The 15,681-nt window shown below is 38.7% G+C and overlaps 1 protein-coding gene across 2 annotated transcripts in view; it reads left to right on the top strand.

Moving 5' to 3' along the window:
* The window catches only part of GAREM1 (GRB2 associated regulator of MAPK1 subtype 1), a 217,475-nt gene that overhangs the window by 185,620 nt on the left and 16,174 nt on the right, over positions 1-15,681 (top strand). For both annotated transcript variants that reach the window (XM_053571437.1, XM_053571436.1), the window contains exon 4: positions 13,755-14,927. In XM_053571437.1, the coding sequence (XP_053427412.1) occupies positions 13,755-14,927 (1,173 nt within the window). The remainder of the gene's footprint in view (positions 1-13,754; positions 14,928-15,681) is intronic.

Below are 15,681 nucleotides of genomic sequence, written 5' to 3'. Positions count from 1 at the left end.
ATAATGACATCGGAGTTGGAAGCATGGAATTATAGACTCTACTCACATCTGTTAGGCACTTTTATGTTTAGGAGTAGATGTAACTTAAGAAGTGCACACATACACAAAATGTAGACAGAACCGTTGTGAATGTGCCCAGATAGTGACAGGTAGTAAAGATAACTTTGATCTGTTTAATCTGGACACATCCTGTCTGATTTGTGTCTTATAAACTACTGGATGGTCTCTGTCAGTTCATTTGTTGTGCAGTACCTTACTAGATCTGTAGTTCATTCCGGAAGGTACATGTTTATAAAAGTAAGTTAGGAAACATGTTGTAAATATCAATTTAAAGAGATTAAAAAGAAACACATGCTTTGTTCCTTCACATTTGGGAAGCACCATTATCGACTCCCTGTATGTTAACTGGAGATTGTTTTCTGAGTGAACGTATATGTGTGTTTCTCACATCCCATGGGGACACTTTTCTCTCAACATCCCTTTCTCCATCCTTATCCAAATGTGTGAACCACCACGTTTTTTTTACTAAGTTCCAATAAAAAGGAAGCATAGCTGTGCAGCTGAATTTTGCAGACTATTCTAAAATGTTATTATTTTGAATCATTTCCATATGTCCGCTTCTTTTGGGATATAACTGTAATGATATTTCAGGCTTTATACTGACATTAAGTTTTATGTTGGTATAACATACTCAGTAAGAACGTGAACAAGTCTTTAACAGAGAGAAGGATAATCAGTAGAAGTAGTGGTTTGGGTTTGAAAACAGTAGTGGATGAAAACTTAGAAATTAACATGAAAATACAGAAATGTGAAACAGAATTATAAATAAATGGCTTTATTGTTAATAAAAATAATAGTAATAATGGCAACTATTTATTAAGAGCCTACCATAAGCCAAACACTGTGGGCAGTTATTTTTTTTTTTTTTCCGTAATTTTATTTTATTTTATTTTTTTTTTTTATTGTTGGGGATTCATTGAGGGTACAATAAGCCAGTTACACTGATTGCAATTGTTAGGTAAAGTCCCTCTTGCAATCATGTCTTGCCCCCATAAAGTGTGACACACACTAAGGCCCCACCCTCCTCCCTCCATCCCTCTTTCTGCTTCCCACCCATAACCTTAATTGTCATTAATTGTCCTCATATCAAGATTGAGTACATAGGATTCATGCTTCTCCATTCTTGTGATGCTTTACTAAGAATAATGTCTTCCACGTCCATCCAGGTTAATACGAAAGATGTAAAGTCTCCATTTTTTTTAATGGCTGAATAGTATTCCATGCTATACATATACCACAGCTTGTTAATCCATTCCTGGGTTGGTGGGCATTTAGGCTGTTTCCACATTTTGGCGACGGTAAATTGAGCTGCAATAAACAGTCTAGTACAAGTGTCCTTATGATAAAAGGATTTCTTTCCTTCTGGGTAGATGCCCAGTAATGGGATTGCAGGATCGAATGGGAGGTCTAGGTTGAGTGCTTTCAGGTTTCTCCATACTTCCTTCCAGAAAGGTTGTACTAGTTTGCAGTCCCACCAGCAGTGTAAAAGTGTTCCCTTCTCTCCACATCCACGCCAGCATCTGCAGTTTTGAGATTTTGTGATGTGGGCCATTCTCACTGGGGTTAGATGATATCTCAGGGTTGTTTTGATTTGCATTTCTCTAATATATAGAGATGATGAACATTTTTTCATATGTTTGTTAGCCATTCGTCTGTCGTCTTTAGAGAAAGTTCTATTCATGTCTCTTGCCCATTGATATAAGGGATTGTTGGCTTTTTTCATGTGGATTAATTTGAGTTCTGTATAGATCCTGGTTATCAAGCTTTTGTCTGACTGAAAATATGACTGAAAATATGCAAATATCCTTTCCCATTGTGTAGGTTGTCTCTTTGCTTTGGTTATTGTGTCCTTAGCTGTACAGAAGCTTTTCAGTTTAATGAAGTCCCATTTGTTTATTTTTGTTGTTGTTGCAATTGCCATGGCAGTCTTCTTCATGAAGTCTTCCCCCAGGCCAATATCTTCCAGTGTTTTTCCTATGCTTTCTTGGAGGATTTTTATTGTTTCATGCCTTAAGTTTAAGTCCTTTATCCATCTTGAATCAATTTTTGTGAGTGGGGAAAGGTGTGGGTCCAGTTTCAGTCTTTTACATGTAGAAATCCAGTTCTCCCAACACCATTTATTGAATAGGGAGTCTTTCCCCCAAGGTAAGTTCTTGTTTGGTTTATCAAAGAATAGCTGGTTGTAAGATGTTAGTTTCATTTCTTGGTGTTCAATTTGATTCCAAGTGTCTATGTCTCTGTTTTTGTGCCAGTACCATGCTGTCTTGACCACTATGGCTTTGTAGTACAGACTAAAATCTGGTATGCTGATGCCCCCTGCTTTATTTTTGTTACTAAGAACTGCCTTAGCTATACGGGGTTTTTTCCGGTTCCATACAAAACGCAGAATCATTTTTTCCAAATCTTGAAAGTACGATGTAGGTTTTTTGATAGGAATGGCATTGAATAGGTAGATTGCTTTGGGAAGTGTAGACATTTTAACAATGTTAATTCTTCCCATCCATGAGCATGGTATGTTCTTCCATTTGTTAATATCCTCTGCTATTTCCTTTCTGAGGATTTCATAGTTTTCTTTATAGAGGTCCTTCACCTCCTTCGTTAGGTATATTCCTAGGTATTTCATTTTCTTTGAAACTATGGTGAAGGGAGTTGTGTCCTTAATTAGCTTCTCATCTTAACTGTTATTGGTGTATACAAAGGCTACTGACTTGTGGACATTGATTTTATATCCTGAAACATTACTGTATTTTTTGATGACTTCTAGGAGTCTTGTGGTTGAGTCTCTGGGGTTCTCTAAGTATAAGATCATGTCGTCAGCAAAGAGGGAGAGTTTGACCTCCTCTGCTCCCATTTGGATTCCCTTTATTTCCTTGTCTTGCCTAATTGTATTGGCTAGAACTTCCAGCACTATGTTGAATAGTAAAGGTGACAGAGGACAACCTTGTCTGGTTCCAGTTCTAAGAGGAAAAGCTTTCAGTTTTACTCCATTCAGTAAAAAATTGGCTGTGGGTTTGTCGTAGATAGCTTCAATCAGTTTTAGAAAGGTGCCACCTATGCCTATACTCTTCAGTGTTCTAATTAGAAAAGGATGCTGGATTTTATCAAATGCTTTTTCTGCATCTATTGAGAGGATCATATGATTTTTATTTTTGCCTCTGTTAATATGGTGGATAACGTTTATGGACTTGCGTATGTTAAACCAGCCTTGCATCCCTGGGATGAAGCCTACTTGATCATGATGAATGACTTTTTTGATGATAAGCTGTAATCTATTGGCTAGGATTTTGTTGAGAATTTTTCCGTCTATATTCATGAGTGAGATTGGTCTGAAATTCTCCTTTTTGCTTGGGTCTTTTCCTGGTTTTGGTATCAGGGTGATGTTTGCTTCATAGAATGTGTTGGGGAAGATTCCTTCTTCCTTAGTTTTTTGGAATAATTTCTGCAGTACAGGAATAAGCTCTTCCTTGAAGGTTTGATAGAATTCTGGAGTGAAGCCGTCTGGACCAGGGCATTTTTTAGTTGGAAGCTTTTTTATTGTTTCTTTGATCTCAGTGCTTGAAATTCGTCTGTTCAGGAGGTCTATTTCTTCCTGGCTAAGTCTAGGGAGAGGGTGTGATTCCAAATATTGATCCATTTCCTTCACATTGTCAAATTTCTGGGCATAGAGTTTCTGGTAGTATTCAGAGATGATCTCTTGTATCTCTGTAGGATCAGTTGTTATTTCCCCTTTATCATTTCTGATTGAGGTTATTAGAGATTTTACTTTTCTATTTCTAGTTAGTCTGGCCAATGGTGTATCTATTTTGTTTATTTTTTCAAAAAACCAACTCCTTGTTTCATTAATTTTCTGAATGATTCTTTTGTTTTCAATTTCATTGATCTCTGATTTGATTTTGGATATTTCTTTTCTTCTACTGAGTTTAGGCTTAGATTGTTCTTCTTTTTCCAATTCCATAAGATCTCTTGTGAGATTGTTGATGTGCTCTCTTTCTGTTTTTCGAATGTAGGCATCTAAAGCGATGAATTTTCCTCTCAAAACTGCTTTTGCAGTATCCCACAGGTTTTGGTAGCTTGTGTCTTCATTGTTGTTATGCTCAAGGAAGTTAATGATTTCCTGTTTTATTTCTTCCTTCACCCATCTGTTATTCAACAGAAGATTGTTTAATTTCCATGCCTTTGGGTGGGGTTGAGCATTTTTGTTAGAGTTGAGTTCCATCTTTAGTGCCTTATGGTCTGAAAAGATACAAGGTAAAATTTCAATTCTTTTGATTCTGTTGATATTTGTTTTGTGTCCCAGGTTATGATCAATTTTGGAGAATGTTCCATGGGGTGATGAGAAGAATGTATATTCTTTATCTTTGGGGTGGAGTGTTCTATATACGTCTATCAAGCATAATTGTTCTAGGGTCTCATTTAAATCTCTTATATCTTTGTTTAATTTCTGTTTAGAGGATCTGTCCAGCTCTGTAAGAGGTGTGTTAAAGTCCCCTGTTATGATGGTATTATCAGATATCATATTGCTCAGACTAAGGTCTGCTTCAAGAATCTGGGAGCATTTAAATTGGGTGCATAAATATTTAGAATTGAAATGTCTTCTTGTTGTAGTTTTCCCTTGACCAATATAAAGTGACCATCTTTGTCTTTTTTGACTTTAGTTGCTTTAAATCCACATGTATCTGAAAATAAGATTGCAACTCCTCTTTTCTTCTGAATTCCATTTGCCTGAAAAATTGTCTTCCAACCCTTGACTCGGAGCTTTAATTTGTCTTTTGAAGCCAGGTGTGTTTCTTGCAGACAGCAAATGGATGGCTTGTGTTTTTTAATCCAGTCAGCCAATCTATGTCTCTTCAGTGGGGAATTCAAGCCATTAACATTTATTGAGATAATTGATAAGTGTGGTAGTATTCTATTCGTCTTATTTGGTGAGAGTCCATTGCTTAGTTTTATCTTTTGCATCAGTGTGGAGGTTAGGTTCTGTCCTTTGATTTCTGAGTTCTTACTTTGCTGCTGATCCATTGTGGTGGTCAGTGTGCAGAACAGGTTGAAGTATTTCCTGTAGAGCTGGTCTTGTTGTGGCAAATTTCCTCAATGTTTGTATATCCGTAAATGATTTGATTTCTCCGTCAATTTTGAAGCTTAGCTTAGCAGGGTACAGAATTCTGGGCTGAAAATTGTTCTGTTTAAGTAGATTCAAGGTAGATGACCATTGTCTTCTTGCTTGGAAAGTTTCATTAGAGAAGTCTGCGGTAACTCTGATGGATTTGCCCCTGTAGGTCAACTGGCGCTTACTCCTGGCAGCTTGCAGAATCTTTTCTTTTGTCTTGACTTTGGACAGGTTCATCACAATATGTCTTGGAGAAGCTCGGTTAGAGTTGAGGCGACCTGGGGTCCGATATCCCTCTGAAAGCAGTGTGTCAGAATCTTTGGTGATGTTTGGGAAATTTTCTTTTATAATATTCTCTAGTATGGCTTCCATTCCTCTGGGGCATTCTTCTTCCCCTTCTGGAATTCCTTTAACTCGTATGTTGGAACGCTTCATAAAGTCCCATAATTCTGACAGTGAACGTTCTGCTTTCTCTCTCTTCTTTTCTGCCTCTTTTACTGTCTGAGTTATCTCAAGAACTTTGTCTTCTACCTCTGAAATTCTTTCTTCTGCATGGTCTAACCTGTTGCTGATACTTTCCATTGCATCTTTAAGTTCCCTAATTGACTGTTTCAGTTCCTTCAGGTCTGCTATATCCTTTTTATATTCTTCATATCGTTCATCTCATATTTGATTCTGTTTTTGGATTTCCTTTTGGTTATTTTCCACTTTATTAGCAATTTCCTTCATTGTTTCCATCATTTCTTTCATTGTTTTCAACATGTGTATTCTAAATTCCCTTTCTGTCATTCCTAACATTTCTATACTGGTGGAATCATCTGCAGTAGCTACCTCATGGTCCCTTGGTGGGGTTGTTCTAGACTGGTTCTTCATGTTGCCTGGAGTTTTCTGCTGATTCTTCCTCATGAGTGATTTCTTTTATCTGTTTCCTTGCCCTAATTTTCCTTTCACTTCCTCTTGCTCTTTAAGTTCTTGTGCCTGTGGACTAAGGGTTACAGGACCAGAAGGGTGAGAAGGTTGAAGAGCAAAAAAAGGGGGATGAAAGAAAGGAGGACCAAGTGATAAGAAAAAAGGAAAGATAGAGAAAGGAGAGGGGGTGGGTATAAGGAATATTGACAAAAAGAAGAGAGGCACAGAAAGAGGGATACAGGGCAATATAGGTGTACAGTAGGGTACTTTGACACAACCTTAAAAAACCCCACCTTCTGGGGGTGCCCAGTTGCGTGGTTCCCTTGAGGTCAGCAGCTCTTTGCTAACCTGGTCAGACACAGTACCCCACCTCCACCAAGTAGAGAGGAAAGACAAAAATGCTATAAATCAAACCAAAACAAGCAAACAGAAAACTTTACAGGGATAAAATTGGGTGAAAAACCAAATTATATCGGTAGAAACACTAGCAAAAATGAAGTTGAAGTTATTAAAAAAGGCAGCAATGGGAAATTATAATTAAACTAGGAAAATTGAGAAAGAAAAAGGGATCTGTGTGGAAAAGATTGAAATTAAAAAAACAAAAGAACATCAGCAATGTCAAAATAAACAAACAAAAAAAACAACCAAACAAAAAAAAAAAAAAAGAAAAAAATACACAACCAAAAACAAAGCAGTATGTATATGTTGTTGAATATTGTCTGGGCAGCACGTGGTCTTCTGGGGTATGAGATGTTAGTCACAGTTCTGTTACGACTGGAGGCTGCTGATTTCTCAAACCCCAGCAGGTAGACACCCTAAATCTCTCTTCAGCCTACTTAAAAGGCACTTTGAACTTGTAAACTTGCTGAGCAGAAGCTTTCCCAGCTTTCTCGCTGGAATCGCTGCTGAAGTGGCTATCCACTTACCCAGTGTGCCAAAACTGGTCTCACTCTGCCCCTGAGGGTTAAGGCTGCAAGGCGGCTCAGACCCCACCCTTAGGCTACTTGGTTGCTGGGTTACCAGCTCCCACCCGTTTCTAGCTCTGTGACCCTGAGGGCGGAGCTTGCCGGGGCAGATCACTGACAATGGATCCGTGTGACCCACCGCCAAACACTATTAGCTCTGTCTGGCTCAGCGGCTCAGACTGGGGCCCTAGACAACGGCCAAAGTTCTCCGCACTCCCGCTCAGGCCTTCCCCAAGGCAGTTCAACTCAGTGCCAAGTCCAAGGACATCAAAACAGTTCACAGGTAAGGCCTTTCTGGTTTGCAGTCTCGCTGCTACTGAGCTTACAGTTGTGGGCGGGTTTAGACGGATTGAACACACGCGACCACTTGCCGGTTTTCCACGGTTTTAGTCCTCCTCTTGGGGTCCAGAAGTCTCTTGCTGACTCCCTGTATCCTCATAGGAGTGATGATAGGCAGTTCCCACCAGCCAGAGATGCCTGGAGTCCTATCTTCCCAGACTCACGGTGCCCAGATGCAAAGAAGCTGTTACTCGGCTGCCATCTTGCTCCGCCCCCTATGGGCAGTTATTAATGTACGTTCACTTAGCCTACAAAATAGATGGTGGTGTAACATTTTACAGGTGAGGAGCCTTAGGCTTGAAAATATAAAGCACTTTGTCTGAGGTCACTTACTGGTAAAAGCAGGATTCAAACTCAACTGGTAGGTTAGCAAATAATATTAATGAATGGGTGTGGCATTGTCCTCATAAAAAAATTATTTACAAAATCAGATGACAGGCCAGATTTGGACTATGGGCAGTAGTTTACTGACCTAATCTGTATTGTTGCAAATTTAACTAGATGCTAGTTGAAAGTAAAAGCCTTCAGGATAATGCAAAAGTTAAAATGAATAGCAAATGATTCTTGGTGACCAGTTAAGAAAATAAAAATAATTGAAACCTTGAAGTCACAGGTGCTATAGGAAAAGAAATCAGCCCCCATATGCGTTAAGTACCATCATGTATAAGTGATTTAAATCTTTTTTTTTTTTTTTGAGACAGAGTCAGACTTTGTCACCCTTGGTAGAGGGCCATGGCGTAAGCATGAGCAACCTCAAACTCTTGGGCTCAAGCAATCCTCTTGCCTCAGCCTCCCAAGTAACTGGGACTACAGGTGCCCGTCACAACGCCTGGCTATTTTTAGAGATTTTTTTTTTAAAAAGCCTAAGCTGTATTCTTCAAAGCTGTCAAGGTCATAAAAACAAGACCAAGAAACTCACAGCTCAGAGGACTAGATACAGTATAGTATCCTGGTTTGATCCTAAGACAGGAAAAGGAAATTAGACAGAGACAGGCTGGTGAAATCCAAATAAAGCTGATAGTTTATGTAATGGTATTGTGCCAGTGTTAATTAATTAGAACATTTTGAGAAATGTTCATGTCATGCGGATAGGAGAAGCTGAGTGAATGGATGTACACACAGGAGTGTCCAGCCTTTTTTCTTTTCTGCCACACATTAGAAGAGTAAAAGTTGTCTTGGGCTGCACATTAAATACATAAATACTAATGAAGGCTGATGAGCAAAAGAACCCGAAACCAGGTTGGACACCCCTGAATTACAGGAACTCTCAGTAATACCTTTGTAACTTTTCTGCAAGGCAGAAGTTGTTTCAAATAAAAAATTGCAAATTTATTTATTAATCTTGGTTTAAATTCCTAGGCTTACTCCAGTTTAGAAGCCTAGCATCTATGTTAGACTACTGAGTCCAAACGGAAACTCAAGCCAGCCATGGTAGGGTGTCTCTGTAGTTCCAGCTACTTGGGGAGCTGAGGTGGGAGAACCCCTTGAATTCAAGGCCAGCACGGGCAATATAGCATTGTTTCAAACAAAAAAGACGAAGAAGAAAGAGATAGATAATGCTAATAACATTTATGATAAAAGTAAACACACTTAAGTTGAGGTCTTCTTAAAAAATAACAACATATATCTTAATCATCTAAAATGAACTGTAAACCTTCACACCATGAATTGCCATTAAAACAATAATACACTGTCCATTATGTACTTACAAGGGCTCCTACAGATATTTTTACTTCACTGTGGAAATAGCAGAGCTTCTTGTTTTTTATAGTTGATTAACAAATTGCTTACCCCGGAGATTAAAATTATGCAGAGTTGACCTGGAATAGTGGATAAAAAATTATTTACAAAGATTGTTATTCTTAGTTTTCTAAATACATACTGAAAGTCACAACTCAGTACACAGAATATTGTCAGTCCCTTTACTCAGATATTTTTTTGCTAACATAAAAGAAAAAGTTTAATTTCAGGATTAGTATAAGCCTGATGCCAAAAACCTGATAAAGATATCATAGTAAACCTGTAGACCAATTTCTCCTTTGACTGAGATAGATAAATCACAGATCATATACTATCAGAGAATCAAGCAATATTGTCCTAAGTGTATCCTGATCGTATGTAAATGATCGTATGTAGATTATTTAAAGCATGTAGAGTTATTTAATATTTTGGAATCTACTACTATGTAAAATCAATACATCAAAAAATATTAAAAATAGACATATGACCACCTTATTGGATACAGAAACAACATTTGATTAAAATTCTTAAAATTTTTTTTGTAGAAACTTTTAGAAAATTAGAAAAGGAAAAACATACTATTTCTATGATAAAGAATATTTTATCTCAAGCCAAAAAATTTCTCACTATTTTATATTAAAACACAAATCTGAAACAACATAAAAATGCTCACTCTCACCAGCACCACTCTGTTATAGAAGAGAAGGGGTGAAAATTGAAAAGATGAAAATAGGTTTTTCATCATTTGTATGCAATGGACTCACATACTAATCTCAAGAGAATCAACTGAAAAAATGATTACGGCAAGAGACTTAACATACAGAATAGCAACAAGATATACTCAACAATGGCAAATCAGTAGCAATGTCCAAGGCAAGCTTAAGTGCTAATAAGGAAATAAAAGACCTGAATAAATGATGAGAATTATCATGTGCCTATTTGGAAAAGCCATCATAATGATGTCATTTTTTTGCCAAAACACATGTAGACTTAATGTACTTCAGATAAAATTGTCAGTATAAACCATGGACGAAAGGATTCCAAACTTCAACTGGCAAAAAGATCTGAAATTTTTTTTAACAATTTAATTTTCAGTGTTAAAGAAATGTTACAAGAATAATATAAAGATACCCTGAACACTGGAACACATTAGTCAGATTCAGCAACTTTTATCATTTTTGGCACATTTGTTTTATCCACCTCAACCTCCCACTCCAACACACACACACATATACAATATAACTTACCTATCTTTTTCTGAAACATTGAGAAACTACATTATGCTCTTTACCCACTTTCCTGAGAATGGGGGAATTTCCTTTAAACACAGGCCGTTCAGCAAAGTTAACAGTGATGATACTTCTGTTCAGTGTCCCTATTTTAGATTTTCCAGCTGTCCCAATAGTGTAATTGTATTTACTTTTAATTTTTATTTATTTCATTTTTATCTAGAACAGTTCTTTAGCCTTTCTTTGTCTTTTATGGTGTGGCCATTTTGCTAAGAATATACTTCAAGTATTTTATAAGCTATTTCTATTTCTCTCAGTTTGGGTTTATCTAGTATTTCTTGTAGTATTTTATCTAGTATTCTGATCAGATTTCAGAATGCGGTTTTAGCTGGAATGTTATGTAAGTGAGGTCACAAACTTCTCAAGGAATCACATTCGGTGGTGCACAATGTCAGTATAACTTTCTTGGATGATACTAAATGTGGTCACATAGTCCGGTGTTGTCCAACTTTCTTCACTATATAATTACTTTTATCCCCTCACAGTAAATAAGCATTCTGGGGGAAAACACTTTAAGACCATTTCTAAAACCTGTTCTTTTTTTTTTTTTTTGTAGAGACAGAGTCTCACTTTATTGCCCTCGGTAGAGTGCCGTGGCATCACACAGCTCACAGCAACCTCCAACTCCTTGGCTTAGGTGATTCTCCTGCCTCAGCCTCCCGAGTAGCTAGGACTACAGGCACCCGCCACGGCTATTTTTTTGTTGCAGTTTGGCCGGGGCTGGGTTTGAACCCGCCACCCTCGGCATATGGGGCCGGCGCCCTGCTCACTGAGCCACAGGCGCCGCCCGCAAAACCTGTTCTTAATCAAACTTCTATAAATTCAGCATCCATTAATTGTATAAACCAATCTTTAGTAGTAACGTTCTAATAGTATAAAGCATAATAGTAATACTATTACTAGTAAACAGTAATAAAGTTAAAAAGTGGTAAAGTAAATAATAAAGTTACAAGATTAATGATTCTCCAGCCCTGTACACATATTTCAGCTTTCCCATGCATTTTTTTCATTTATTCATCTTTTTGCTATCAGTATGACTTAGACATTCCTATTTTACTCAATAGATTGTAATAATTTCATTACAGTTGTTATTTATTTGGATTTTCATATTGTTCCAGATTTTGCCAGCAGGAGCCCATTGGTCTGGCTTACTTGTCTTTTTGGCTTGCACCCATCATCTTGGGAGTGTTTTGCTTTCTGTTCTAAGCTCATCTCGGACATTTTCTGTCTCTCCCCTGCAATCATTCATTTCTCCAGAAAGCTCTGATTCCTTTTAGTGAAAAATGGTTTGAGTATTAGAAGTCTAAGCTTCTAATTGATTGGAAAGGAGAACGCTAACGCGTGTTATGTGTGTATATGTGTAGCTTCTTAAAATTGGGAGTCAGTACTGATATCTCCAGTTCCAATCCAGCCCCCAAGGAGTTCTTTCTTGCCGTGCTTGCCTCTCTCCATTCATTATTTCTGTTTTCCTTCCATAATGAAAATTAGGATGTCCGTAACATCAACAAAGTTACCCATTCATTCAGTCTTACCATCCATGTAAATTTGACTCAGAATCATTCCCCTCATATCCCTATGAAAAGCAAATCTAAAAGAAGCACAATATTTATTGGCATTTTTCCCCCCGTGACTTTATATAGTCAGAGACCTTGTTCCAGTTACTTGGATTATTTTTCTATCCTCAGAGTCATTATTTTATTGATGTGACATACAGTTGGATCCATCTGTTTCCATTTGCATTCAGTTTTAAGTTTTTAAAACATTATTGTTGACTTAATAACTAATAGACTTAATAACTAATAATGAAAGATAACTAAAATAAAAGAAGAACAAATAAATTCGGGATGCATGCCTTACCTTTCATACCGGTTTACTTCAACATGGGCATAGGGAGGCAGATAATTTCATAAAGTAATAGACATAAAAATAAATGCAACATTGATGAAATCCAATGAGTAGTGCATATGAGACCCTTCAAATATATAAACAGCTTTTGTCTATGCATTTCTACTTTTCTGGTACCTTATTCTAAAGAAATAATCGAGCTGTGAACAAATTCATTGCACTACTATTTGTAATTACCAAACACTGGAAAACCCCATCTAACAGTTAGGAACTGGTCAAATAAATTAAGGCACATGTACACATAATGGTATCCATTAGGTCATTATCACAGCTGATGAAGTATATACCCTATATTATAGTGAGAAAGCCAGGTAACATAATTATGTGTGTATATATTTATGTGTCTCTGAGATGAATTGATCCCATTTTTTTTCTTTCTTTCTTTTCATATAAAATTACAGAGAGATTATCTTTAGTGGTAAAAGGGTATAGAATTTTTTCGTAATTGCGTTTGTATATTCTAGTATTTCTTCTAATAAACATGAATAGTTTTATAATAAAAAATGGATAAATAAAACACCTTTAAATTCTTTGTCTGAATTCCAAATTCTAAAAATTTAGTAAAATTTTAAGACGTAAAAAATTATTGGCTTGGCACCTGTAGCTCAGTGGCTAGGGCTCCAGCCACATAACACTGGAGCTGACAGGTTTGAATCCAGCCCAAGCCTGCCAAACAATAATGACAACTACAACCAAAAAATAGCCAGGTGTTGTGGTGGGTGCCTGTAGTCCCAGCTATTTGGGAGACTGAAGCAAGAGAATCGCTTAAGCCCAAGAGTTTGAGGTTGCTGTGAGCTGTGACACCATATCACTCTACCCAGGGCAACAGCTGGAGACTGTCTCAAAAAAAAATAGGAATAATTAAAAGTTTAAACTAAAAATAAACCCAGAATTTTCTACATTAGTGTTCATGAAAGCATTACTTACAACTGAAAAGGAAATAATGATAATATTAATGCCCTAAAACACTCATCTATATTTGAGATGTCCAACGTGCAGCCCATGGCTGCACCCTGATTTTGTGAGGACTTTTTTGCTTTTCTGTGGTGTCATAAGTCATGCACAGATCCTTTTTTTTTTTTGCTCATTATCTTTCATTAGTGTTTGTGTATTTAATGTATGGCCCAAGATAACTCTTAATTCTTCTATTATACAGCAGAGGAAAAAAAAAGGTTGGACACCTCTGATCTGTATGATAAACTACTCTGCATCTGTAGGGAAAAAAAGATGTTTCTAAAAGTCTAAACTAATATCATCTTAGACAAAAAGTAGTTATTGTTAACCACATGAATATTATGAAAGAAATAGAATACCTAAATTTAGTATTAAAACAAAGCATGGCATTTTCCTCCGGGTCTGTCTGTGTTTGTGACTTAATAGGAAGTTCTTTATGATTTTTGTGTGGACAGAAACTAAGCTAAAATTTGATGTGTTGTTTTTTAGGTTGCTTCAGGTGAGTGCCATGAGGACACCGAAGTTTATAACATTACCCTGTGTACCGGGGATGAACTCACTCTAATGGGGCAGGCGGAAATCCTTTATGCAAAGACTTTCAAAGAAAAGTCACGACTCAATACAATCTTCAAAAAGATTGGGAAGCTCAATTCCATCAGCAAGCTGGGAAAAGGCAAAATGCCGTGCCTCATCTGCATGAATCACCGGACCAATGAGAGCATCAGCCTTCCATTCCAGTGCAAGGGCAGATTCAGCACCCGGAGCCCCCTGGAGCTTCAGATGCAGGAAGGTGAACACACCATCCGCAACATTGTGGAGAAGACGAGGCTTCCTGTGAACGTGACTGTGCCCAGTCCTCCACCCAGAAACCCCTATGACCTCCACTTCATCCGTGAGGGGCACCGCTACAAGTTCGTGAACATCCAGACCAAGACGGTAGTGGTCTGCTGCGTGCTCCGCAACAACAAGATCCTCCCCATGCACTTTCCTTTGCACTTGACCGTCCCCAAGTTCAGCCTCCCAGAACACTTGGTGAAGGGGGAGGGATGGCCCGAAACCCTGGTCCATCACTGGCTGGGGATCTGCCAAGAACAGTTTGATATCGATGAGTATTCACGGGCTGTCCGGGACGTGAAAACCGACTGGAACGAGGACTGCAAGAGCCCCAAGAAGGGCCGGTGCTCTGGCCACAACCACGTGCCCAGCTCCCTCAGCTACGCCCGCGATGAGCTCACCCAGTCCTTCCACCGGCTCTCGGTGTGTGTGTATGGCAACAATCTCCACGGCAACAGCGAGGTGAACCTCCAAGGCTGCAGGGACCTGGGGGGAGAGTGGGCCCCTTTTCCTCATGACATCCTGCCCTGTCAGGACTCTGGCGATAGTGGGAGTGACTACCTTTTCCCCGAAGCCAGTGAAGAATCAGCAGGCACCCCAGGGAAGTCAGAACTTCCTTACGAAGAGCTGTGGCTGGAGGAAGGCCAGCCCAGCCACCAGCCTCTCAGTCGCTCCCTGAGTGAGAAGAACAGATGGGATCAGTTTAGAGGTTCTGTCCGGTCCAAATGTGCAACTTCTCCTCTTCCTGTCCCTGGGACTCTGGGAGCAGCAATGAAGTCTTCAGATACTGCCCTACCTCCACCTCCAGTGCCTCCCAAATCTGAAGCAGTAAGTCCTTTTCTCTCTTCTCTCTCTGCTCAGTCACCCATTAATCCATTTTCTTAAAGGAAAACTCCCCAGCTGACTATTATTAGGATGAGTCAGTTTGTTTAGTTTGGACTGAAATATACATGCCACCTAGGTTATTCTGACCAGTCAGGAGTTAGAGTTTTATTCTTCAACAGTTTTTAATAGGAGAGGTTTGAACATGACTTTTGCAGCCACCTGGGCAATGGATGACTGGGAGGAGAGAGTAGAAGCTGGGAGGCCAGAGAAGAGGCCATTACAGTAACTTAAGTGTAACAAAACACTGTGATGTCCTAGGCCACAGCCGCTGGTGGCGGTGGCTACAGGAAGAAATGCCTATTTCAGAATGTGTTTCAAAGGTACACCCAACGGTGTTCACTGATGTATGAGATGTAGGGGAGGAAAAGAGAATACTCAGGGAAATTGGCCAGATTTTTAGCCTGAGCAATTGAGTGTATGTGAGTGCCATTTGCAGCCCTGGGGAAGGCTGAAAGAAGAATAAATTTATTTCTGGGCAAGAGGGGAAGCAGAGGAGAATCAAGCAATAGCATCACTTGTCTCCCTGAAGTTACCCTGAGATCAGGTACACACAGACACAGACATGCACATGCCACAAAACCAGTGCCACGTGGTTCTGTTTGATTCCTTTAAATGTAACTCATTCAGAGCTTGATGGGGCTTCTGTTAAATGTTAAAGTTAAAATTTCAGTACAGAACAAAAGAAAGGGCTCTGTCT

The sequence above is a fragment of the Nycticebus coucang genome, chromosome 19, assembly GCF_027406575.1.
Source record: "Nycticebus coucang isolate mNycCou1 chromosome 19, mNycCou1.pri, whole genome shotgun sequence".
Lineage (NCBI taxonomy): Eukaryota > Metazoa > Chordata > Mammalia > Primates > Lorisidae > Nycticebus > Nycticebus coucang.
The sequence above is the reverse complement of the archived record's forward strand: the minus strand, read 5'-3'. Positions and strand labels throughout refer to the sequence as shown.